The sequence below is a fragment of the Plectropomus leopardus genome, chromosome 1 (assembly GCF_026936395.1).
Source record: "Plectropomus leopardus strain MGB_pleo_1.0 chromosome 1, ASM2693639v1, whole genome shotgun sequence".
Lineage (NCBI taxonomy): Eukaryota > Metazoa > Chordata > Actinopteri > Perciformes > Serranidae > Plectropomus > Plectropomus leopardus.
Window position 1 is genome coordinate 15922914 of NC_142176.1, and position 26545 is coordinate 15949458.

The window sequence follows — 26545 nt, forward strand, 5'->3', positions numbered from 1 at the left end:
CAAAAACAGCCAAAAACACCATTTTATTGTATGTTGAAAAAATGACCGAAAAGGCAAGGCTATAGTATGGCAAAAATGTCAAAATATGACATGTCCCAAAAACAGCCGAAAACACCTCAAAATAGCATAAAATAGCGTGCAAAAACACAACATAGCATAGTCTTTTGCAAAAATGGCTAGAAACACCATTTTATAGCATGTTGAAAAAATGACCGAAAAGGCAAGGCTATAGTATGGCAAAATGTCAAAATATGACACGTCTCAAAAACAGCTGAAAACACCTCAAAATAGCGTAAAATAGCGTGCAAAAACACACCATAGCATAGTCTTTTGCAAAAACCTCTAGAAATACCATAATGAAGCATGTTGAAAAAATGACCGAAAAGGCAAGGCTATAGTATGGCAAAAATGTCAAAATATGACACGTCTCAAAAACAGCTGAAAACACCTCAAAACAGCATAAAATAGCGTGCAAAAACACACCATAGCATAGTCTTTTGCAAAAACCTCTAGAAACACCATTTTATAGCATGTTGACAAAATGACGGAAAAGGCAAGGCTATAGTATGGCAAAAATGTCCAAATATGACATGTCCCAAAAACAGCCGAAAACACCTCAAAATAGCATAAAATAGCGTGCAAAAACACACCACAGTATAGTCTTTTGCAAAAACCTCTAGAAACACCATTTTATAGCATGTTGACAAAATGACAGAAAAGGCAAGGCTATAGTATGGCAAAAATGTCAAAATATGACACGTCTCAAAAACAGCTGAAAACACCCCAAAATTAGCATAAAAAAATGTGCAAAAATACACCATAGCATAGTCTTTTGCAAAAACAGCCCAAAACACCATAATGAAGCATGTTGAAAAAATGACCGAAAAGGCAAGGCTATAGTATGGCAAAAATGTCAAAATATGACACGTCTCAAAAACAGCTGAAAACACCTCAAAACACCATAAAATAGCGTGCAAAAACACACCATAGCATAGTCTTTTGCAAAAACCTCTAGAAACACCATTTTATAGCATGTTGACAAAATGACGGAAAAGGCAAGGCTATAGTATGGCAAAAATGTCAAAATATGACACGTCTCAAAAACAGCTGAAAACACCTCAAAAAAGCATGAAATAGTGTGCAAAAACACACCATAGTACAGTGTTTTGCAAAAACGGCTAGAAACACCATTTTATGGTATGTTGAAAAAATGACCGAAAAGGCAAGGCTATAGTATGGCAAAAATGTCCAAATATGACATGTCCCAAAAACAGCCGAAAACACCTCAAAATAGCATAAAATAGCGTGCAAAAACACACCACAGTATAGTCTTTTGCAAAAACCTCTAGAAACACCATTTTATAGCATGTTGACAAAATGACAGAAAAGGCAAGGCTATAGTATGGCAAAAATGTCAAAATATGACACGTCTCAAAAACAGCTGAAAACACCCCAAAATTAGCATAAAAAAATGTGCAAAAATACACCATAGCATAGTCTTTTGCAAAAACAGCCCAAAACACCATAATGAAGCATGTTGAAAAAATGACCGAAAAGGCAAGGCTATAGTATGGCAAAAATGTCCAAATATGACATGTCCCAAAAACAGCCGAAAACAACTCAAAATAGCATAAAATAGCGTGCAAAAACACACCACAGTATAGTCTTTTGCAAAAACCTCTAGGAACACCATTTTATAGCACGTTGAAAAAAATGACTGAAAAGGCAAGGCTATAGTATGGCAAAAATGTCAAAATATGGCACGTCTCAAAAACAGCTGAAAACACCTCAAAATAGCACAAAATAGCGTGCAAAAACACACCATAGCGTAGTCTTTTGCAAAAACGTCTAGAAACACCATTTTATAGCATGTTGAAAAAATGACCGAAAAAGCAAGGCTATAGTATGGCAAAATGTCAAAATATGACACGTTTCAAAAACAGCTGAAAACACCCCAAAATTAACATAAAATAGTGTGCAAAAACACACCATAGCATAGTCTTTTGCAAAAACAGCCAAAAACACCATAATGAAGCATGTTGAAAAAATGACGGAAAAGGCAAGGCTATAGTATGGCAAAAATGTCCAAATATGACATGTCCCAAAAACAGCCGAAAACAACTCAAAATAGCATAAAATAGCGTGCAAAAACACACCACAGTATAGTCTTTTGCAAAAACCTCTAGGAACACCATTTTATAGCACGTTGAAAAAAATGACTGAAAAGGCAAGGCTATAGTATGGCAAAAATGTCAAAATATGGCACGTCTCAAAAACAGCTGAAAACACCTCAAAATAGCACAAAATAGCGTGCAAAAACACACCATAGCATAGTCTTTTGCAAAAACCTCTAGAAACACCATTTTATAGCATGTTGACAAAATGACGGAAAAGGCAAGGCTATAGTATGGCAAAAATGTCAAAATATGACATGTCCCAAAAACAGCTGAAAACACCTCATAACAGCATAAATTAGTGTGTCAAGACATACCATAACATAGTATGTTGCAAAAACAGCCAAAAAATATCATTATGATGTGTGTTGAAAAAATGACTGAAAAGGCAAGGCTATAGTATGGCAAAAATGATAAAATATGAGACATCTCAAAAACAGCTGAAAACACCTCAAAACAGCATAAAATTACGTGCCAAAGCACACCATAGCATCGTATGTTACAAAAACAGCATAAAAACACATCAAAACAGCATGAAATGGCATAAACAAATATGGTTATATCGCAGGACACCTGGAAAGAAGTTTGTACTGAAATGCACTTGGTTCCAATTCAAATACGTGGAGAGAATTCAAATGTAAAATGATTTTTAGATTTATTAGAACTCCAGAGATAATATCCAAAATAAGACAAAAACATCCTAGCTCCTGCTGGAGGAACAGTGGAGCGCATGTCGCTAACTACACTCATATGTTATGGTCATGTCCTACGCTCAGTGTGTTCTGGAGAGAAATATTTGATGCACTGAAAGAGGTTTTCCAACAGGTCATTTCACAAGACCCCACAGTGGCACTTCCAGGTGTAACATCATTGGCCTGAATGGAAGAGCCAAGAAACATCTAATAAATATACTACTTACAGCAGCCCTGAAGTGTATTACTATATGATGGTTGAAACCAGACCCTCCCACTTACAATATCTGGATCCAGAAAGTCTGGGACAACTGTCACATGGCGCGAATTACATACCTATTAAGGCTCCAGAAAGACACTTTTACGACAAGATGAAGACCTGTAATGACTTTATTGTTGCAACAGTGAAGACGTTTCAACTGTGCCAAGAACCACTGTCTGTGCAGGTGCCTTTCCTCCTGGATATTGATTTTGCAGCTGAATTTTGGCCGGTGATATCTTTGAGTGAAGAAGAGCTATAATCAACATTTATTTTCATTTATTCTTAATTATTTTTTATCACTGTTCATGATTTTTATTTGCCCATGTCTTTCTGTATGATTATATTTATTTACATATGTGTATAAATATATGTATATGGATATGTCTTGGAGTTTGTTTCTTTATTTTCATTTTTTAAACTATCATATTATTTTATTTGTCTGGTTATAATTTAATTTCCTTTTCATTCCTCTCTCTTTTACTGGCTTAACAGCTGAATGTTATGATCGTCGATACAGCAGAAGAATGGAACATCTGCATATTGTATTGCTGTTGATGAAAAAAAAAAGAGATTATTAAAAAAAAAAGCATAAATAGCGTGCCGAAACGAATCATAGCATAGAATCGTGCAAAAAGACCCCAAAACATCATAATAATGCACATTGAAAAAATGACCAAGAACGCAAAGCTATAGTTTATAAGAATGTGAAAATATGACATGTCCGAAAAAAAGCTGAAAACACCTAAAACAGAATAAAATAGCATGCTAAGATATGCCATAGAATTGTATATTGCAAAAACTGCCAAAACCTCCATGAAATGGCATGTTGAAAAAATGACCAAAAAGACAAAGCTATAGTATGGCAAAAATGTCAAAATATGACATGTCCCAAAAACAGCTGAAAACACCTCAAAACTGCAAAAAATCACAAGCCAAAGCACGCCATAGCGTAGTATGCTGCAAAATGAGCCAAAAATAACAAAATGAAACATGTTGAAAAAACGACCGAAAAGGCAAGGCTATAGTATGGAAAAATGTCAAAATATGACATGTCCCAAAAACAGCTGAAAACACCTCAAAACAGCAGAAAAGAGGATGCCTAAAACAAGCCATAGCATAGTCTTTTGCAAAAACGCCCAAAAACACCATTTTATAGCACGTTAAAAAAATGACCAAAAAGGCAAGGCTATAGTATGGCAAAAATGTCAAAATATGACACATCTCAAAAACAGCTGAAAACACTTCAAAACAGCATAAAATAGCATGCAAAAACACAACATAGCATAGTCTTTTGCAAAAACAGCCCAAAACACCATAATGAAGCATGTTGAAAAAATGACCAAAAAGGCAAGGCTATAGTATGGCAAAATGTCAAAATATGACACATCTCAAAAACAGCTGAAAACACTTCAAAACAGAATAAAATAGCGTGCAAAAACCCACCATAGCATAGTCTTTTGCAAAAACGGCTAGAAACACCATTTTATGGTATGTTGAAAAAATGACGGAAAAGGCAAGGCTATAGTATGGCAAAATGTCAAAATATGACACGTCTCAAAAACAGCTGAAAACACCTATAAACAGCATAAAATAGCGTGCAAAAACACACCATAGCATAGTCTTTTGCAAAAACCTCTCGAAACACCATTTTATAGCATGTTGAAAAAATGACCGAAAAGGCAAGGCTATAGTATGGCAAAAATGTCAAAATATGAAACCTTTCAAAAACAGCTGAAAAAAACCTCAAAACAGCATAAAATAGCGTGCAAAAACACATCATAGCATAGTCTTTTGCAAAAACCTCTAGAAACACCATTTTATAGCATGTTGACAAAATGACTGAAAAGGCAAGGCTATAGTATGGCAAAAATGTCAAAATATGACACGTCTCAAAAACAGCTGAAAACACCTCAAAACAGCATAAAATAGCGTGCAAAAACACAACATAGCATAGTCTTTTGCAAAAACAGCCCAAAACACCATAATGAAGCATGTTGAAAAAATGACCAAAAAGGCAAGGCTATAGTATGGAAAAATGTCAAAATATGACACATCTCAAAAACAGCTGAAAACACTTCAAAACAGAATAAAATAGCGTGCAAAAACCCACCATAGCACAGTCTTTTGCAAAAACGGCTAGAAACACCATTTTATGGTATGTTGAAAAAATGACGGAAAAGGCAAGGCTATAGTATGGCAAAATGTCAAAATATGACATGTCCCAAAAACAGCCGAAAACACCTCAAAACAGCATAAAATAGCGTGCAAAAACACACCATAGCATAGTCTTTTGCAAAAACCTCTCGAAACACCATTTTATAGCATGTTGAAAAAATGACCGAAAAGGCAAGGCTATAGTATGGAAAAATGTCAAAATATGACACGTCTCAAAAACAGCTGAAAACACCTATAAACAGCATAAAATAGCATACAAAAACACAACATAGCATAGTCTTTTGCAAAAACGGATAGAAAAACCATTTTATAGCATGTTGAAAAAATGACCGAAAAGGCAAGGCTATAGTATGGCAAAAATGTCAAAATATGACACGTCTCAAAAACAGCTGAAAACACCTCAAAACAGCATAAAATAGCGTGCAAAAACACAACATAGCATAGTCTTTTGCAAGAACAGCCCAAAACACCATAATGAAGCATGTTGAAAAAAATGACCGAAAAGGCAAGGCTATAGTATGGCAAAAATGTCAAAATATGACACATCTCAAAAACAGCTGAAAACACCTCAAAATAGCACAAAATAGCGTGCAAAAACACACCATAGCATAGTCTTTTGCAAAAACATCTAGAAACACCATTTTATAGCATGTTGAAAAAATGACCGAAAAGGAGAGGCTATAGTATGGCAAAAATGTCAAAATATGACACATCTCAAAAACAGCTGAAAACACTTCAAAACAGAATAAAATAGCGTGCAAAAACCCACCAGAGCATAGTCTTTTGCAAAAACGCCCAGAAACACCATTTTATTGTATGTTGACAAAATGACCGAAAAGGCAAGGCTATAGTATGGCAAAATTGTCAAAATATGACACGTCTCAAAAACAGCTGAAAACACCTATAAACAGCATAAAATAGCATACAAAAACACAACATAGCATAGTCTTTTGCAAAAATGGCTAGAAACACCATTTTATAGCATGTTGAAAAAATGACCAAAAAGGCAAGGCTATAGTATGGCAAAAATGTCAAAATATGACATGACCCAAAAACAGCTGAAAACACCTCAAAACAGCATAAAATAGCATACAAAACACAACATAGCATAGTCATTTGCAAAACAGCCCAAAACACCATAATGAAGCATGTTGAAAAAATGACCAAAAAGGCAAGGCTATAGTATGGAAAAATGTCAAAATATGACACATCTCAAAAACAGCTGAAAACACTTCAAAACAGAATAAAATAGCATGCAAAAACACACCATAGCACAGTCTTTTGCAAAACAGCTAGAAACACCATTTTATGGTATGTTGAAAAAATGACCAAAAAGTCAAGTCTATAGTATGGCAAAATGTCAAAATATGACATGTCCCAAAAACAGCCGAAAACACCTCAAAACAGCATAAAATAGCGTGCAAAAACACACCATAGCATAGTCTTTTGCAAAAACCTCTCGAAACACCATTTTATAGCATGTTGAAAAAATGACCGAAAAGGCAAGGCTATAGTATGGAAAAATGTCAAAATATGACACGTCTCAAAAACAGCTGAAAACACCTATAAACAGCATAAAATAGCATACAAAAACACAACATAGCATAGTCTTTTGCAAAAACGGATAGAAAAACCATTTTATAGCATGTTGAAAAAATGACCGAAAAGGCAAGGCTATAGTATGGCAAAAATGTCAAAATATGACACGTCTCAAAAACAGCTGAAAACACCTCAAAACAGCATAAAATAGCGTGCAAAAACACAACATAGCATAGTCTTTTGCAAGAACAGCCCAAAACACCATAATGAAGCATGTTGAAAAAAATGACCGAAAAGGCAAGGCTATAGTATGGCAAAAATGTCAAAATATGACACATCTCAAAAACAGCTGAAAACACCTCAAAATAGCACAAAATAGCGTGCAAAAACACACCATAGCATAGTCTTTTGCAAAAACATCTAGAAACACCATTTTATAGCATGTTGAAAAAATGACCGAAAAGGCAAGGCTATAGTATGGCAAAAATGTCAAAATATGACACATCTCAAAAACAGCTGAAAACACTTCAAAACAGAATAAAATAGCGTGCAAAAACCCACCAGAGCATAGTCTTTTGCAAAAACGCCCAGAAACACCATTTTATTGTATGTTGACAAAATGACCGAAAAGGCAAGGCTATAGTATGGCAAAATGCAAAAATATGACACATCTCAAAAACAGCTGAAAACACCTATAAACAGCATAAAATAGCATACAAAAACACAACATAGCATAGTCTTTTGCAAAAATGGCTAGAAACACCATTTTATAGCATGTTGAAAAAATGACCAAAAAGGCAAGGCTATAGTATGGCAAAAATGTCAAAATATGACATGACCCAAAAACAGCTGAAAACACCTCAAAACAGCATAAAATAGCATGCAAAAACACAACATAGCATAGTCTTTTGCAAAAACAGCCCAAAACACCATAATGAAGCATGTTGAAAAAATGACCAAAAAGGCAAGGCTATAGTATGGAAAAATGTCAAAATATGACACATCTCAAAAACAGCTGAAAACACTTCAAAACAGAATAAAATAGCGTGCCTAAAACACACCATAGCATAGTCTTTTGCAAAAACGGCTAGAAACACCATTTTATAGCATGTTGAAAAAATGACCGAAAAGGCAAGGCTATAGTATGGCAAAAATGTCAAAATATGACACGTCTCAAAAACAGCTGAAAACACCTATAAACAGCATAAAATAGCATACAAAAACACAACATAGCATAGTCTTTTGCAAAAACGGATAGAAAAACCATTTTATAGCATGTTGAAAAAATGACCGAAAAGGCAAGGCTATAGTATGGCAAAAATGTCAAAATATGACACGTCTCAAAAACAGCTGAAAACACCTCAAAACAGCATAAAATAGCGTGCAAAAACACAACATAGCATAGTCTTTTGCAAGAACAGCCCAAAACACCATAATGAAGCATGTTGAAAAAAATGACCGAAAAGGCAAGGCTATAGTATGGCAAAAATGTCAAAATATGACACATCTCAAAAACAGCTGAAAACACCTCAAAATAGCACAAAATAGCGTGCAAAAACACACCATAGCATAGTCTTTTGCAAAAACATCTAGAAACACCATTTTATAGCATGTTGAAAAAATGACCGAAAAGGCAAGGCTATAGTATGGCAAAAATGTCAAAATATGACACATCTCAAAAACAGCTGAAAACACTTCAAAACAGAATAAAATAGCGTGCAAAAACCCACCAGAGCATAGTCTTTTGCAAAAACGCCCAGAAACACCATTTTATTGTATGTTGACAAAATGACCGAAAAGGCAAGGCTATAGTATGGCAAAATTGTCAAAATATGACACGTCTCAAAAACAGCTGAAAACACCTATAAACAGCATAAAATAGCGTGCAAAAACACACCAGAGCATAGTCTTTTGCAAAAACGCCCAGAAACACCATTTTATGGCCCGTTGACAAAATGACCGAAAAGGCAAGGCTATAGTATGGCAAAATTGTCAAAATATGACACGTCTAAAAAACAGCTGAAAACACCTATAAACAGCATAAAATAGCATACAAAAACACAACATAGCATAGTCTTTTGCAAAAATGGCTAGAAACACCATTTTATAGCATGTTGAAAAAATGACCAAAAAGGCAAGGCTATAGTATGGCAAAAATGTCAAAATATGACATGACCCAAAAACAGCTGAAAACACCTCAAAACAGCATAAAATAGCATGCAAAAACACAACATAGCATAGTCTTTTGCAAAAACAGCCCAAAACACCATAATGAAGCATGTTGAAAAAATGACCAAAAAGGCAAGGCTATAGTATGGAAAAATGTCAAAATATGACACATCTCAAAAACAGCTGAAAACACTTCAAAACAGAATAAAATAGCGTGCCTAAAACACACCATAGCATAGTCTTTTGCAAAAACGGCTAGAAACACCATTTTATAGCATGTTGAAAAAATGACCGAAAAGGCAAGGCTATAGTATGGCAAAAATGTCAAAATATGAAACCTTTCAAAAACAGCTGAAAAAAACCTCAAAACAGCATAAAATAGCGTGCCTAAAACAAGCGCTAGCATAGTCATTTGCAAAAACGCCCAAAAACACCATTTTATAGCATGTTGAAAAATGACCGAAAAGGCAACGCTATAGTATGGCAAAAATGTCAAAATATGACACGTCTCAAAAACAGCTGAAAACACCTCAAAACAGCATAAAATAGCATGCAAAAACACAACATAGCATAGTCTTTTGCAAAAACAGCCCAAAACACCATAATGAAGCATGTTGAAAAAATGACCAAAAAGGCAAGGCTATAGTATGGAAAAATGTCAAAATATGACACATCTCAAAAACAGCTGAAAACACTTCAAAACAGAATAAAATAGCGTGCCTAAAACACACCATAGCATAGTCTTTTGCAAAAACGGCTAGAAACACCATTTTATGGTATGTTGAAAAAATGACGGAAAAGGCAAGGCTATAGTATGGCAAAATGTCAAAATATGACATGTCCCAAAAACAGCTGAAAACGCCTCAAAACAGCATAAAATAGCGTGCAAAAACACAACATAGCATAGTCTTTTGCAAAAACGCCCAGAAACACCATTTTATGGCCCGTTGACAAAATGACCGAAAAGGCAAGGCTATAGTATGGCAAAATTGTCAAAATATGACACGTCTAAAAAACATCTGAAAACACCTCAAAACAGCATAAAATAGCGTGCAAAAACACACCAGAGCATAGTCTTTTGCAAAAACGCCCAGAAACACCATTTTATGGCCCGTTGACAAAATGACCGAAAAGGCAAGGCTATAGTATGGCAAAATTGTCAAAATATGACACGTCTAAAAAACATCTGAAAACACCTATAAACAGCATAAAATAGCATACAAAAACACAACATAGCATAGTCTTTTGCAAAAATGGCTAGAAACACCATTTTATAGCATGTTGAAAAAATGACCAAAAAGGCAAGGCTATAGTATGGCAAAAATGTCAAAATATGACATGACCCAAAAACAGCTGAAAACACCTCAAAACAGCATAAAATAGCGTGCAAAAACACAACATAGCATAGTCTTTTGCAAAATCAGCCCAAAACACCATAATGAAGCATGTTGAAAAAATGACCAAAAAGGCAAGGCTATAGTATGGAAAAATGTCAAAATATGACACATCTCAAAAACAGCTAAAAAAAACTAAAAACAGCATAAAATAGCGTGCCTAAAACACACCATAGCATAGTCTTTTGCAAAAACGGCTAGAAAAACCATTTTATAGCATGTTGAAAAAATGACCGAAAAGGCAAGGCTATAGTATGGCAAAAATGTCAAAATATGAAACCTTTCAAAAACAGCTGAAAAAAACCTCAAAACAGCATAAAATAGCGTGCCTAAAACAAGCGCTAGCATAGTCATTTGCAAAAACGCCCAAAAACACCATTTTATAGCATGTTGAAAAAAATGACCGAAAAGGCAAGGCTATAGTATGGCAAAAATGTCAAAATATGACACATCTCAAAAACAGCTGAAAACACCTCAAAATAGCACAAAATAGCGTGCAAAAACACACCATAGCATAGTCTTTTGCAAAAACATCTAGAAACACCATTTTATAGCATGTTGAAAAAATGACCGAAAAGGCAAGGCTATAGTATGGCAAAAATGTCAAAATATGACACATCTCAAAAACAGCTGAAAACACTTCAAAACAGAATAAAATAGCGTGCAAAAACCCACCAGAGCATAGTCTTTTGCAAAAACGCCCAGAAACACCATTTTATTGTATGTTGACAAAATGACCGAAAAGGCAAGGCTATAGTATGGCAAAATTGTCAAAATATGACACGTCTCAAAAACAGCTGAAAACACCTATAAACAGCATAAAATAGCGTGCAAAAACACACCAGAGCATAGTCTTTTGCAAAAACGCCCAGAAACACCATTTTATGGCCCGTTGACAAAATGACCGAAAAGGCAAGGCTATAGTATGGCAAAAATGTCAAAATATGACATGTCTCAAAAACAGCTGAAAACACCTATAAACAGCATAAAATAGCATACAAAAACACAACATAGCATAGTCTTTTTGCAAAATGGCTAGAAACACCATTTTATAGCATGTTGAAAAATGACCAAAAGGCAAGGCTATAGTATGGCAAAATGTCAAAATATGACATGACCCAAAAACAGCTGAAAACACCTCAAAACAGCATAAAATAGCATGCAAAAACACAACATAGCATAGTCTTTTGCAAAAACAGCCCAAAACACCATAATGAAGCATGTTGAAAAATGACCAAAAAGGCAAGGCTATAGTATGGAAAAATGTCAAATATGACACATCTCAAAAACAGCTGAAAACACTTCAAAACAGAATAAAATAGCGTGCCTAAAACACACCAGAGCATAGTCTTTTGCAAAAACGCCCAGAAACACCATTTTATGGCCCGTTGACAAAATGACCGAAAAGGCAAGGCTATAGTATGGCAAAAATGTCAAAATATGAAACCTTTCAAAAACCGCTGAAAAAAACCTCAAAACAGCATAAAATAGCGTGCCTAAAACAAGCGCTAGCATAGTCATTTGCAAAAACGCCCAAAAACACCATTTTATAGCATGTTGAAAAAATGACCGAAAAGGCAAGGCTATAGTATGGCAAAAATGTCAAAATATGACACGTCTCAAAAACAGCTGAAAACACCTCAAAACAGCATAAAATAGCATGCAAAAACACAACATAGCATAGTCTTTTGCAAAAACAGCCCAAAACACCATAATGAAGCATGTTGAAAAAATGACCAAAAAGGCAAGGCTATAGTATGGAAAAATGTCAAAATATGACACATCTCAAAAACAGCTGAAAACACTTCAAAACAGAATAAAATAGCGTGCCTAAAACACACCATAGCATAGTCTTTTGCAAAAACGGCTAGAAACACCATTTTATGGTATGTTGAAAAAATGACGGAAAAGGCAAGGCTATAGTATGGCAAAATGTCAAAATATGACATGTCCCAAAAACAGCTGAAAACGCCTCAAAACAGCATAAAATAGCGTGCAAAAACACACCATAGCACAGTCTTTTGCAAAAACGCCCAGAAACACCATTTTATGGCCCGTTGACAAAATGACCGAAAAGGCAAGGCTATAGTATGGCAAAATTGTCAAAATATGACACGTCTAAAAAACATCTGAAAACACCTCAAAACAGCATAAAATAGCGTGCAAAAACACACCAGAGCATAGTCTTTTGCAAAAACGCCCAGAAACACCATTTTATGGCCCGTTGACAAAATGACCGAAAAGGCAAGGCTATAGTATGGCAAAATTGTCAAAATATGACACGTCTAAAAAACATCTGAAAACACCTATAAACAGCATAAAATAGCATACAAAAACACAACATAGCATAGTCTTTTGCAAAAATGGCTAGAAACACCATTTTATAGCATGTTGAAAAAATGACCAAAAAGGCAAGGCTATAGTATGGCAAAAATGTCAAAATATGACATGACCCAAAAACAGCTGAAAACACCTCAAAACAGCATAAAATAGCGTGCAAAAACACAACATAGCATAGTCTTTTGCAAAAACAGCCCAAAACAGCATAATGAAGCATGTTGAAAAAATGACCAAAAAGGCAAGGCTATAGTATGGAAAAATGTCAAAATATGACACATCTCAAAAACAGCTAAAAAAAACTAAAAACAGCATAAAATAGCGTGCCTAAAACACACCATAGCATAGTCTTTTGCAAAAACGGCTAGAAAAACCATTTTATAGCATGTTGAAAAAATGACCGAAAAGGCAAGGCTATAGTATGGCAAAAATGTCAAAATATGAAACCTTTCAAAAACAGCTGAAAAAAACCTCAAAACAGCATAAAATAGCGTGCCTAAAACAAGCGCTAGCATAGTCATTTGCAAAAACGCCCAAAAACACCATTTTATAGCATGTTGAAAAAATGACCGAAAAGGCAAGGCTATAGTATGGCAAAAATGTCAAAATATGACACGTCTCAAAAACAGCTGAAAACACCTCAAAACAGCATAAAATAGCGTGCAAAAACACATCATAGCATAGTCTTTTGCAAAAACCTCTAGAAACACCATTTTATAGCATGTTGACAAAATGACTGAAAAGGCAAGGCTATAGTATGGCAAAAATGTCAAAATATGACACGTCTCAAAAACAGCTGAAAACACCTCAAAACAGCATAAAATAGCGTGCAAAAACACAACATAGCATAGTCTTTTGCAAAAACAGCCCAAAACACCATAATGAAGCATGTTGAAAAAATGACCAAAAAGGCAAGGCTATAGTATGGAAAAATGTCAAAATATGACACATCTCAAAAACAGCTGAAAACACTTCAAAACAGAATAAAATAGCGTGCAAAAACCCACCATAGCACAGTCTTTTGCAAAAACGGCTAGAAACACCATTTTATGGTATGTTGAAAAAATGACGGAAAAGGCAAGGCTATAGTATGGCAAAAATGTCAAAATATGACATGTCCCAAAAACAGCTGAAAACGCCTCAAAACAGCATAAAATAGCGTGCAAAGAAAGGCCGTAGTAAAGAATGTTGCAAAAACAGCCAAAAACATTAAAATATAGTACGTTGAAAAAATGACCAAAAAGGCAAGGCTATAGTATGGCAAAATGTCAAAATATGACACGTCTCAAAAACAGCTGAAAACACTTCAAAACAGGATAAAATAGCGTGCAAAAACACACCATAGCATAGTCTTTTGCAAAAACGCCCAAAAACACCATTTTATGGCACGTTGACAAAATGACCGAAAAGGCAAGGCTATAGTATGGAAAAATGTGAAAATATGACACGTCTAAAAAACTGCTGAAAACACCTATAAACAGCATAAAATAGCATACAAAAACACAACATAGCATAGTCTTTTGCAAAAACGGATAGAAAAACCATTTTATAGCATGTTGAAAAAATGACCGAAAAGGCAAGGCTATAGTATGGCAAAATTGTCAAAATATGACACGTCTAAAAAACATCTGAAAACACCTATAAACAGAATAAAATAGCGTGCAAAAACCCACCATAGCACAGTCTTTTGCAAAAACGGCTAGAAACACCATTTTATGGTATGTTGAAAAAATGACGGAAAAGGCAAGGCTATAGTATGGCAAAAATGTCAAAATATGACATGTCCCAAAAACAGCTGAAAACGCCTCAAAACAGCATAAAATAGCGTGCAAAGAAAGGCCGTAGTAAAGAATGTTGCAAAAACAGCCAAAAACATTAAAATATAGTACGTTGAAAAAATGACCAAAAAGGCAAGGCTATAGTATGGCAAAATGTCAAAATATGACACGTCTCAAAAACAGCTGAAAACACTTCAAAACAGGATAAAATAGCGTGCAAAAACACACCATAGCATAGTCTTTTGCAAAACAGCCCAAAACACCATAATGAAGCACGTTGACAAAATGACCGAAAAGGCAAGGCTATAGTATGGAAAAATGTGAAAATATGACACGTCTAAAAAACTGCTGAAAACACCTATAAACAGCATAAAATAGCATACAAAAACACAACATAGCATAGTCTTTTGCAAAAACGGATAGAAAAACCATTTTATAGCATGTTGAAAAAATGACCGAAAAGGCAAGGCTATAGTATGGCAAAATTGTCAAAATATGACACGTCTAAAAAACATCTGAAAACACCTATAAACAGCATAAAATAGCGTGCAAAAACACACCAGAGCATAGTCTTTTGCAAAAACGCCCAGAAACACCATTTTATGGCCCGTTGACAAAATGACCGAAAAGGCAAGGCTATAGTATGGCAAAATTGTCAAAATATGACACGTCTAAAAAACATCTGAAAACACCTATAAACAGCATAAAATAGCATACAAAAACACAACATAGCATAGTCTTTTGCAAAAACGGATAGAAAAACCATTTTATAGCATGTTGACAAAATGACCGAAAAGGCAAGGCTATAGTATGGCAAAATTGTCCAAATATGACACGTCTAAAAAACAGCTGAAAACACCTATAAACAGCATAAAATAGCGTGCAAAAACACACCATAGCATAGTCTTTTGCAAAAACCTCTAGAAACACCATTTTATTGCATGTTGAAAAAATGACCGAAAAGGCAAGGCTATAGTATGGCAAAAATGTCAAAATATGAAACCTTTCAAACACAGCTGAAAACACCTCAAAACAGCATAAAATAGCGTGCAAAGAAAGGCCATAGCAAAGAATGTTGCCAAAAACATTAAAATATAGCACGTTGAAAAAATGACCGAAAAGGCAAGGCTATAGTATGGCAAAAATGTCAAAATATGACATGACCCAAAAACAGCTGAAAACACCTCAAAACAGCATAAAATAGCATGCAAAAACACAACATAGCATAGTCTTTTGCAAAAACAGCCCAAAACACCATAATGAAGCATGTTGAAAAAATGACCAAAAAGGCAAGGCTATAGTATGGCAAAAATGTCAAAATATGACATGTCCCAAAAACAGCTGAAAACGCCTCAAAACAGCATAAAATAGCGTGCAAAGAAAGGCCGTAGTAAAGAATGTTGCAAAAACAGCCAAAAACATTAAAATATAGTACGTTGAAAAAATGACCGAAAAGGCAAGGCTATAGTATGGAAAAATGTGAAAATATGACACATCTCAAAAACAGCTAAAAAAAACTCAAAACAGTATAAAATTGCGTGCCAAAACACGCCACAGCATAGTCTTTTGCAAAAACGCCCCAAAACACCATTTTATGGCACGTTGAAAAAATGACCGAAAAGGCAAGGCAAAATGGCAAAATTGTCAAAATATGACACGTCTCAAAAACAGCTGAAAACACCTCAAAACAGCATAAAATAGCATGCAAAAACACACCATAGCATAGTCTTTTGCAAAAACGTCTAGAAACACCATTTTATAGCATGTTGACAAAATGACTGAAAAGGCAAGGCTATAGTATGGCAAAAATGTCAAAATATGACACGTTTCAAAAACAGCTGAAAACACCTCAAAACAGCATAAAATAGCGTGCAAAAACACAACATAGCATAGTCTTTTGCAAAAACGGCTAGAAGAACCATTTTTTAGCATGTTGAAAAAATGACCGAAAAGGCAAGGCTATAGTATGGCAAAATGTCAAAATATGACATGTCCCAAAAACAGCTGAAAACACCTCAAAACAGCATAAAATAGCGTGCAAAAACACACCATAGCATAGTCTTTTGCAAAAACGGCTAGAAAAACCATTTTATAGCATGTTGAAAAAATGACCGAAAAGGCAAGGCTATAGTATGGCAAAAATGTCAAAATATGACACGTCTAAAAAACAGCTGAAAACACCTATAAACAGCATAAAATAGCGTGCAAAAACACAACATAGCATAGTCTTTTGCAAAAACGGCTAGAAAAACCATTTTATAGCATGTTGAAAAAATGACCGAAAAGGCAAGGCTATAGTATGGAAAAATGTCAAAATATGACACATCTCAAAAACAGCTAAAAAAACCTCAAAACAGCATAAAATAGCATGCCTAAAACAAGCGCTAGCATAGTCTTTTGCAAAAACGCCCAAAAACACCATTTCATGGCATGTTGAAAAAATGACCGAAAAGGCAAGGCTATAGTATGGCAAAAATGTCAAAATATGACATGACCCAAAAACAGCTGAAAACACCTCAAAACAGCATAAAATAGCATGCAAAAACACAACATAGCATAGTCTTTTGCAAAAACAGCCCAAAACACCATAATGAAGCATGTTGAAAAAATGACCAAAAAGGCAAGGCTATAGTATGGCAAAAATGTCAAAATATGACACATCTCAAAAACAGCTGAAAACACTTCAAAACAGAATAAAATAGCGTGCAAAAACCCACCATAGCACAGTCTTTTGCAAAAACGTCTAGAAACACCATTTTATGGTATGTTGAAAAAATGACGGAAAAGGCAAGGCTATAGTATGGCAAAAATGTCAAAATATGACATGTCCCAAAAACAGCTGAAAACGCCTCAAAACAGCATAAAATAGCGTGCAAAGAAAGGCCGTAGTAAAGAATGTTGCAAAAACAGCCAAAAACATTAAAATATAGTACGTTGAAAAAATGACCGAAAAGGCAAGGCTATAGTATGGCAAAAATGTCAAAATATGAAACCTTTCAAAAACAGCTGAAAAAAACCTCAAAACAGCATAAAATAGCGTGCCTAAAACAAGCGCTAGCATAGTCATTTGCAAAAACGCCCAAAAACACCATTTTATAGCATGTTGAAAAAATGACCGAAAAGGCAAGGCTATAGTATGGCAAAAATGTCAAAATATGACACGTCTCAAAAACAGCTGAAAACACCTCAAAACAGCATAAAATAGCGTGCAAAAACACATCATAGCATAGTCTTTTGCAAAAACCTCTAGAAACACCATTTTATAGCATGTTGACAAAATGACTGAAAAGGCAAGGCTATAGTATGGCAAAAATGTCAAAATATGACACGTCTCAAAAACAGCTAAAAAAAACTCAAAACAGTATAAAATTGCGTGCCAAAACACGCCACAGCATAGTCTTTTGCAAAAACGCCCCAAAACACCATAGTATGTTTTTGGGTATAGTATGGCAAAAATGTCAAAATATGACACGTCTCAAAAACAGCTAAAAAAAACTCAAAACAGTATAAAATTGCGTGCCAAAACACGCCACAGCATAGTCTTTTGCAAAAACGCCCCAAAACACCATTTTATGGCACGTTGAAAAAATGACCGAAAAGGCAAGGCAAAATGGCAAAATTGTCAAAATATGACACGTCTCAAAAACAGCTGAAAACACCTCAAAACAGCAGAAAATAGGGTGTCAAGACAAACCATGGCATAGTATGATGCAAAAATTGCCAAAACCTCTGTGAAATGGCATGCTTAAAAATTGACCCAAAATGCAAGGTACAGAAAAATGTCAAAATATGTCCCAAAAAGAGCTGAAAATACTTTAAATTAAAATAAAAATACTTTCGAACGACATACTATTGTATGACTTTTTTTCAGCATTTTGAACAACATACTGTAGTACGATGTTTTTTTCATGATTTTGAACAACATAGTATACTAAGACTTTTTTTATATTATTTTGAACGACATACTATGCTGAGAATATTTTAATATAGCATGACTATTTTCATCATTTTGGATGATGCTCTTAAGTATGATTTTTTTTTTCCATGATTTTGAACAACATACTATACTATGACTTTCTTTCATGATTTTCAAAAACATACTATACTATGGCTGTTCTTGATGTGTTGTTTATATTTTTTTATGTCATACTGCAATATGACTTTTTTTTCCTGATTTTGAACGACATAGTATATACTATTCTATTTTTTCAGGATTTAGGACGAGATACTATACTATGACATTTTTTATTATTTTTGACAAAATACTACACTATGACTTTTTTTCATGATTTTGGATGGCACAGTATAATATGATCTTTTGCATGATTTTGGACAACTTACTACGATTTTTTCTTATCATTTTGGAGGACATACTACAATATGACTTTTTTCATGATTTTAAATGACACACAATATTATGAAACGTTTTTATGATTTTGGACTACATAGTGTACTATGACTTTATTTAATGATTTTTTGACATCCTATAATATGACATTTTGGTACTTTTTGATTTTATATTATGAATTTTTTCAATGATTTTTGATTGAATACCATACTCGATGACATACTTTACTATGACTTCTTTTAATGATTTTTGATAACATGCTGTACCATGAATTATTTCTTGGTTTTTGACGACAAACTATACTGTCTCCTTTTATGATTTTTGACGACATACAATACAATGATTTTTTTTCATGATTTTATGACAACTTATTATGCCTACTATGCATATACATTGTTTTGCATTTTTAGGATATATCATTACAACTTCCACTACAACTTTATTATTACATTTTTATGACACTGTTTTTTCAGAGTGTTCTTGCATTCTATACTGTGATTTTTTTAAATTACTATTTTTGCATTCTGATGACATACTATTCATTTCTTTTTCATTTCTTTAATATACTACATTTATATTACATACTATACTACACATTTTTAGCATTTTGTAAGGCATGTTCTACTTTAGACTTTTTTTTCGGATTTTTGTGATCAGTGTTAATATTGAACGTGTCTTGCACCCAAATCGCATCAAATTCGACAATGCACATCTCCGGGTCCCCAGCAACACACCTACCAAATATCAAGTAGATTGGATTTACGGTTCTCGGATATGTAAAAGACACACAGATATACATAAATAAATACATATACAGATTCCCTGCTTTATAGTTAGATTTCATTCCTGCCAATATATCCCCTTAAATTTTTCACACTGGACCTTTAAGTGGAAAAGATCTGATCTTTGCTTACCAGCAGCAATGACAGGTTCCCTCATAAGCTCTCTGGTGATTGGACAAAGGAACTCATCAGGAATGCCTGAACACACTGAATCACTCTTCAGCTCTGCCACCTTCCTCAGGAGTTTATTGCGCAGGCCTACTGACTCTACACACACACACACACACACACACACACACACACACACACACACAAACACAAACACAAGCAAGAGACTAAGGAAATTTGGTCGAGGAGAAAACAAGACTTTGTTTGCTCTCATTAAAAAAAAAAAAACACTTGTGCGACAAGAGAACAAACTGAACTGACCCAAACACTTACATATTCACTAATATCATATCAAGGTTTTGAGCATTTGTTATTCATGTGTTTATCACTGTTCACTCTTGGATGGCAAATGTGAGCGTGGGTGAGAGAACATGGTGGGAGCTGATCTTGTCTGCTGACTGACTGTCCAATTCAAAGTTAAATACAAAGCAGGCACTCGACTGCATGTTAGTTTCACTGACATCGAGCTGCAGAATCTAACTGCCTAAGACTTCTATGTTTTAAACATTTATTAAAATCATCATTAATAAACAGTTAACTACAGCTTAACACAAAGTACTTTGTAGATGCCCTGATAATTCCACTGTTTTATTTTGTTAACGCTGCCTCTTTAGAAGCAAAGCACGCTTACTGATTTCACTCCCACCTTTGTAAAATATGCCCGTTTTTCTGTCTTTTTCATTGCAGCAGATAAAACGTGTTTGCTATTCAGTTCCGTTCTCCAAGTTAGTCCTGCTAAGAAGGTGGGATTCATGCGACGTTACTAAAAACAGAACAATGTGAACACAAGCTGTCACAGCACTGGAGCTGTGTAAACTGAGGAGTGATTGACAGCCACTGTGGGATGGAAATGACGGCATGGCAATACAGCAAACATTTGCTGACAACTACATGACGAAGACTGGCCTAGCTGTTAGACTGAAATCAGCAACACTCCTACTTCAGTCTTGTGGTTGAAGAAAATATACTTGGTGAAGTCTGATGAACAAAAAATTCCCCACTTTCAAACAGACTTGGAAACAACCAAGACGGCCTAACTATATTAGGTGTAAATCCCCTTTATACCTTATGGGAAATACCGTTTTGGGGATTGGGTTATGTAACTAATGAAGTGCTCCAGATTAAAGTCAGACCAGCTGAAGCCCCAAAGCTGAGTACTTTTGTAGTTGCAGCCGAATATTATGTAATCTTGCTGACTAAAACCCCCATCAACGTTCACTCATTCCTTCACCCTGACTTTAATTTAATGTACCGCCTTTTATCCATGTAAATAGGCACAAAAATCCTAATCCACACACTTCCATGTTCATTCTCCAAGAAGACTGAGCATATAGTACCCATAACACTGGATTTATATTCTCACATTTTGGAAAAAAGCGAGCATTAACACTCCAATGAGAGACTGAGGAAGTGCTTCCGCTGAGCAGTGTGTGACGCCCGTCTTCCTCACCTATGTGCAGCTCTGACGCCAGTGTTTCCTTGGTGAGACTGAGCAGCTCTGTCCCATCTATGTTGTTGGCCGCAAATGTGTCCACCAATCCCCCGAGGCCTTCCTCCACCAGCCACACTGACACATCCTCCTCCGACCAATCACCGACCAGCAGCCTGGATCGGCCTGCTGAGGTTCCTCCTGAGAGAATGAGTCAAAGAGAGATGCTCAATCCTTGTCGGCTGCAGCGCCGTTTGACAAATGGCCAAACATTCTCCATGCAACACTATCCTGGAATCCTGCTGACTAATTATTGATTAGGGGGCTGCAGCCATCGCAGCCTGTGTAATGATATAAATAAATGTCTGGAGGTTTCATCGACGTTTTCATCGACACAAGATGAAACTAAAAGGTGAAAAAGAGCTTGTGCGCCGCAGACAGAAATGCCAGATCAAACGCGGACTGTGCACCCACTGGTAAACACATGATCATTCCCAATTATGACAAAATCATTTTAGATTTTTTGTGGACAAGCTTTTATTGATACTTTTTTGCAGGCAACCCAGTGTAATCTGCTAAAGACTTAGCCATATTTTCTTCCTTCCTACCTTCACTTGATGTCAGAGCAGACAGTGCTAGAACACAAAAAAAAAGGAATAAGTATCTGTAAACATGAGCAGAGCAAGGCGATCTTTCAGCAAACGTGAGACTGAAGAGCAACAAAGAAAAAGAGATTCGCAACACCTGCGTCCTTGGCCACAATATGAAGTTAAAGACATGACATTTTAAAACACGGATGAAATAAAAGCTGCCAGCAGCTCTTCTAATAGGACTGCTAAAGATTAAACTAGTGTGTATGAATGACATTGTAAAACCAGCTTTTATTTCAGTGTCAAGGGTAACAGAAACAATATTTAAAAGAAAAAAGAAAACTAACCAGGCAACGACTTTCCAACTTTCCATTGGACACAAGGTTCAATAAAAAAAGCACAAAAAATAGATTAGAAAACAAAAGAAATGTAATTAATTAATGAAATATAGATGTTACTCTATTGAACAGTGTGTGTGTGTGTGTGTGTGTGTGTGTGTGTGTGTGTGTGTGTGTGTGTGTGTTTTCCCACCATGGTTACTGCATCCATCCTCCAGCCTCCAGATGTTTACAGTCTTATCCATAGATCCTGTAGCAATTAGTGGTGAAGTTGGAGAGAAGGCACATGCCGTCACGTACCTGCAGCAAAGGACAGTAATCTAATGAATGTTGGTTTCTTTCTCTGCACAATAAAAGAAAAAAAAGTTTTAAAAAAAGAAACCTTTACACTGAAATTCATCATTCAAAAGGATGTATTAGAAATGCCTCTCATACTGCCTTGAATACTGTATCGGGTATTGGCATGTGGTCTACACTAGCAAGTTGTTGTATGGCCATGCCTTACAACAACAGCAATTACTTCACATCCATACAGTGTTGGTAGTACACGGTAGTTTTGTTTTATTTTTTGGTTTGTTTTTTAATGCAGCAGTATTGGATCGCTACTCAATATCGGCCGAGTTAGAAAGAGCTTTTTGGTATGTAAATTTCTTGTGAACATCTCCTTCGTACTACATGTTGCATGTGTTATATGTTGAATAAACAGAATGTTTTTTGTTTTTTTTAAAAGACAATAGTGAGTATTTGAGCACCAGATCCTCAAGCAGGTCCATCCAAAGTGTTCAGAAGCTGAAGCCAAAAGTCTAAAATCTTCATCCTGAGTTTTATAGCAGCTGTAAGAGCCCTGACTGATGATCTGAGGCTGCAGTTTGGCACTTACAGGGTTAAAGAGGCTCAACACCAGACCTAAATATGTGGCAGTGATGCAAATGTTCTCCATCAGAGGGCCAATTCAGTGATGGCTTTACACGTCAAAGGCTGCACTAAAGATCTAAATAAGGATTAAAAATGAAATTTTCAGTAGATTCAAGGAAGTCAAAGCAACGTTAATGAGGACAATCTCTCTAAAACCTAAGCTGGATTGCTAAGAAATGTTGATCCACAAAAGCTAGTTGGCTTCAATCAACGTCTTTAAAACCCTCCAATGAGAATTCAGAGATAGGCACGCACTAACCCGACTTTGAGATAACTCGCGCACTGTTACATTATCAGTTTGTCTAAAGTCAAATGAGTTTCCTGGAGGCATTTTGTCGAGTGTTGTCATTTATCCACTTTCTCTCAACTTGCCTCATCCATTTCCACTTCAGTTAGTGATTTTGCAAAATGACTTTCATTTGGCCCGCTGAAAGGAAGTGAGCTTTCTGCCTTTCAGTCACAGGTGGCTGGATGGACTTAAATAGCTTGTAAGTGTGATCATTCAGCTGTGGCTTATGTGTAGTGCATGTGTAGGGGGAGAGACGCCGTGACAGCAGTCCAACCTTTCTCTGAAAACGCAAAATGCATGTTTTGTGATTTCACTTGTTCATCATGGTACTATTTGTGGTGTTTCTGCCTTCCCCACAAGTCAGATCTTGTTGTAAATGAGTGGTCATATACTGAAGTCAGGCGTTTACTTTTGTTTTCTATAATAGAACAATTTGTGGTATCAAACTTTACAAAACTAATCAGGAATTATCTCTTCATCTCAAACACATAAGAGGTCTAGAAATGCAGATTATACAACCAATAGCTGTGTTTTTTTCCAGTGTTACTGTCGCAAAGCATCTCGCAGTGGGTTTGCCCCAGAAATATGTTTATTAAAGACAGACTGACTTGTGTATGTTTGTAAACAGAAGAGTTGCCACCAGTTGCCAGAGAAACTGTGTGAAAGACCTTTTAAAGGAATTCAGCACAAACAACATCAAGTGTGTTAAAGTGTTTTTTGAGTGTTTTACAAAAAAAAAGAAGCCGAACATGTTCATAATTTTGAAAAATCTGTTTTTAAAGTTATACTGCCTCTAAGAGACACAATGCTGAAAAAACACGAATGGATGTAGCTACAGTGACGTCACCTATTAGTTTGTGGTGTGTCATTTTAATGCCTCAAATTTGGCATTTTTCCCATCGCCATCTCACTTTTTGGGAGCCAGAAGTGACCATATTTAGAGCAGAGGGTGGGGCTGTGAGGATGAATCTGACTGTAGCGACGTCTCTCAAACATCCATGCCCTTTAATATGCATAACTTCAGGCTTTAATAAAATGTAAATGGGTGACTTCTATAAAAATTCAACCCCTGTACAGTGGCCATTAAGGAGTTGAAATTAGCGTAACAGTTTTTTTGTACGAGGCTTTAAACACATTTATTTATATTGTAAAGTTGGGCATTTTAACATGGGTGTCTATGAGGATTCTTTGTGTTTTGGAGCCAGCCTCGAGTGGCCCTTTGTTGAACTGCAGTTTTTGGCCCTTGACAAGAGTGAATCTCCAATATAGGCAGGTTTTTACTTTCACTTTCACTAGCGAGCATGTTTACAAATAGTAACGAACAATCCTGCACAGTATACCTTAACTTTTCAAATCTTACAATGTGACCGATTTTATTCAAATTTAAGTTCTTGTTCTGTTAGACATGAAAATATCTCAGTTTGGAAATTTTGGTAAAATGCATGTGAAAGAACTTTACAGTATATAATAAATAACCATCAGACAACTATATATTAGATCATCTGTTTGGGAAGATGAGGAATTAAAGCATTTATTTTAGGACTTTTACAATTTTTTTCTTTTACATAAAATGGAAATCCAGCAAATTAAATGTAACCACATAAATATAAGTAAGAATTTACCTCTCGTGCTGGTTCAGCGTGTAAAGCAAAACTGCATTGTTCTGCAAGAAGACAAAGTGTAGCACAAAACAAAATGTGAGTGTTGTGCTATGAATGGAGTACTATATAATAGTATAGTACAAAATAAATAAATAATTATAATAGTTTAAAAGCTATCATTTCTAAGTGAATCATTAAAAAGGAGAGGTACTTACAGCATCATAGATTGTGACAGTTTTGTCCACAGAGCTGAAGGAGACAGAAGACAAAATTGTAGCTGTATGAGCAATACTCTAAGTAACCATCTCTTTGGTACAGCATGTTCAGAGCCACACTAATTCACAGAGGAATGAAGCAGTCCATGTCTCCCTCCAGTGGTTTAACTGGAGTAATGCACTCTCATAGTGGACTACTTCTAAGTCCAGGCAAAAAAAATCTATATTTTACATCTATCTCTTGATCCTAAATAGGTCAAACATGGATACTGACCTATTTGAAATCAAGAGATTGATGTAAAATATAGATTTAGTATATTGTGTGCAAAGTCAACAATTTCTTGGGATTTGCTATGTTTAGAAATCTTTTAAATATGTCTGTCAAGGAAGGGTACAGATGGTTTTGCACGTTTTAGCACATCAAAAACAACTTGTGCATAATTTATACCACTGCTGACAATTTTTTAAAAATGTACCACATTTTTTCCTACATTCCAGGCAGCCATTAGTTGAAAAAATGCATTTAAACTCAACTGAAATAGACAATCCGTACATCACAGTGAACATTTGGTCTGCTTTTTCTGTCACTTATCTTATTATAGTGTGAAAATGTCTGCACTGGCATGGGCAGAAAATATTGGCTAAAATCAATCGAAAACCTTCACATAAACTTTGAAAATTTTTGTCACAAATGAATACAATCTATATTTAGACGCTAAAACATTTTAAGTCACCAAAACCTTGTTAAATTTCTTACCCAGACACAAGAAGCTGCCCATCTGAGGAGTATGCACAGGAGAGGACCGGAGCCGACTGGCCTGTTAATGTGTGCAGGAGCTGCATCTTATAACCTACAAGAGAAAGAGCAACAACTGTAGTTACACGTAGTAACAGTAAACGCACCACACGCACGCACGCACGCACGCACGCACGCACACATCAGTTATTCCCTGAATGCCAAACTGACCAGAAAACCAAATTACAGGATGACCTTTTTTATGAAAATTGGATTGTGCTGAAAGTGATGAAAGTTAATGTGACCTTGCTAAAGAAAATTGTATACATACACACATACAACCACTTATTAGCATGTAAACACAGACAGACGTGGACTGGCAGCTACTCTGAATTTTTTAAAAGAAAAGATGTAGCTTTGTTTGGCAGCAGCAGTGATTTGTCTTGATTTAATGATGCCGATATATTACAACCAAATGAAAGGTTGTGCCTCTGAGGGCTGTAATCAGACTGACATTTGTTGATACAGAACCTGAACACATCAATATTCAGCCTCAGACTCTTGTGGAGTTTCTCCAACACAGAGCCTAAAATCATCAGCTGTTCAGACTTTGA

General features: G+C 35.5%; 1 protein-coding gene across 3 annotated transcripts in view; it reads right to left on the reverse strand.

Annotated features, from left to right (window-relative positions):
• The window catches only part of wdsub1 (WD repeat, sterile alpha motif and U-box domain containing 1), a 46914-nt gene that overhangs the window by 14977 nt on the left and 5392 nt on the right, over nt 1–26545 (reverse strand). The window contains exons 5-12 of one of the 3 annotated variants that reach the window (XM_088076270.1): nt 25953–26046; nt 25196–25229; nt 25002–25042; nt 22369–22475; nt 22185–22202; nt 21856–21882; nt 21269–21448; nt 19783–19917 (exon numbers count right to left, since the gene is read on the reverse strand). In XM_088076270.1, the coding sequence (XP_087932396.1) occupies nt 19783–19917; nt 21269–21448; nt 21856–21882; nt 22185–22202; nt 22369–22475; nt 25002–25042; nt 25196–25229; nt 25953–26046 (636 nt within the window). The remainder of the gene's footprint in view (nt 1–19782; nt 19918–21268; nt 21449–21855; nt 21883–22184; nt 22203–22368; nt 22476–25001; nt 25043–25195; nt 25230–25952; nt 26047–26545) is intronic. The other 2 variants (XM_088076275.1, XM_088076284.1) reach the window with 2 other exon arrangements.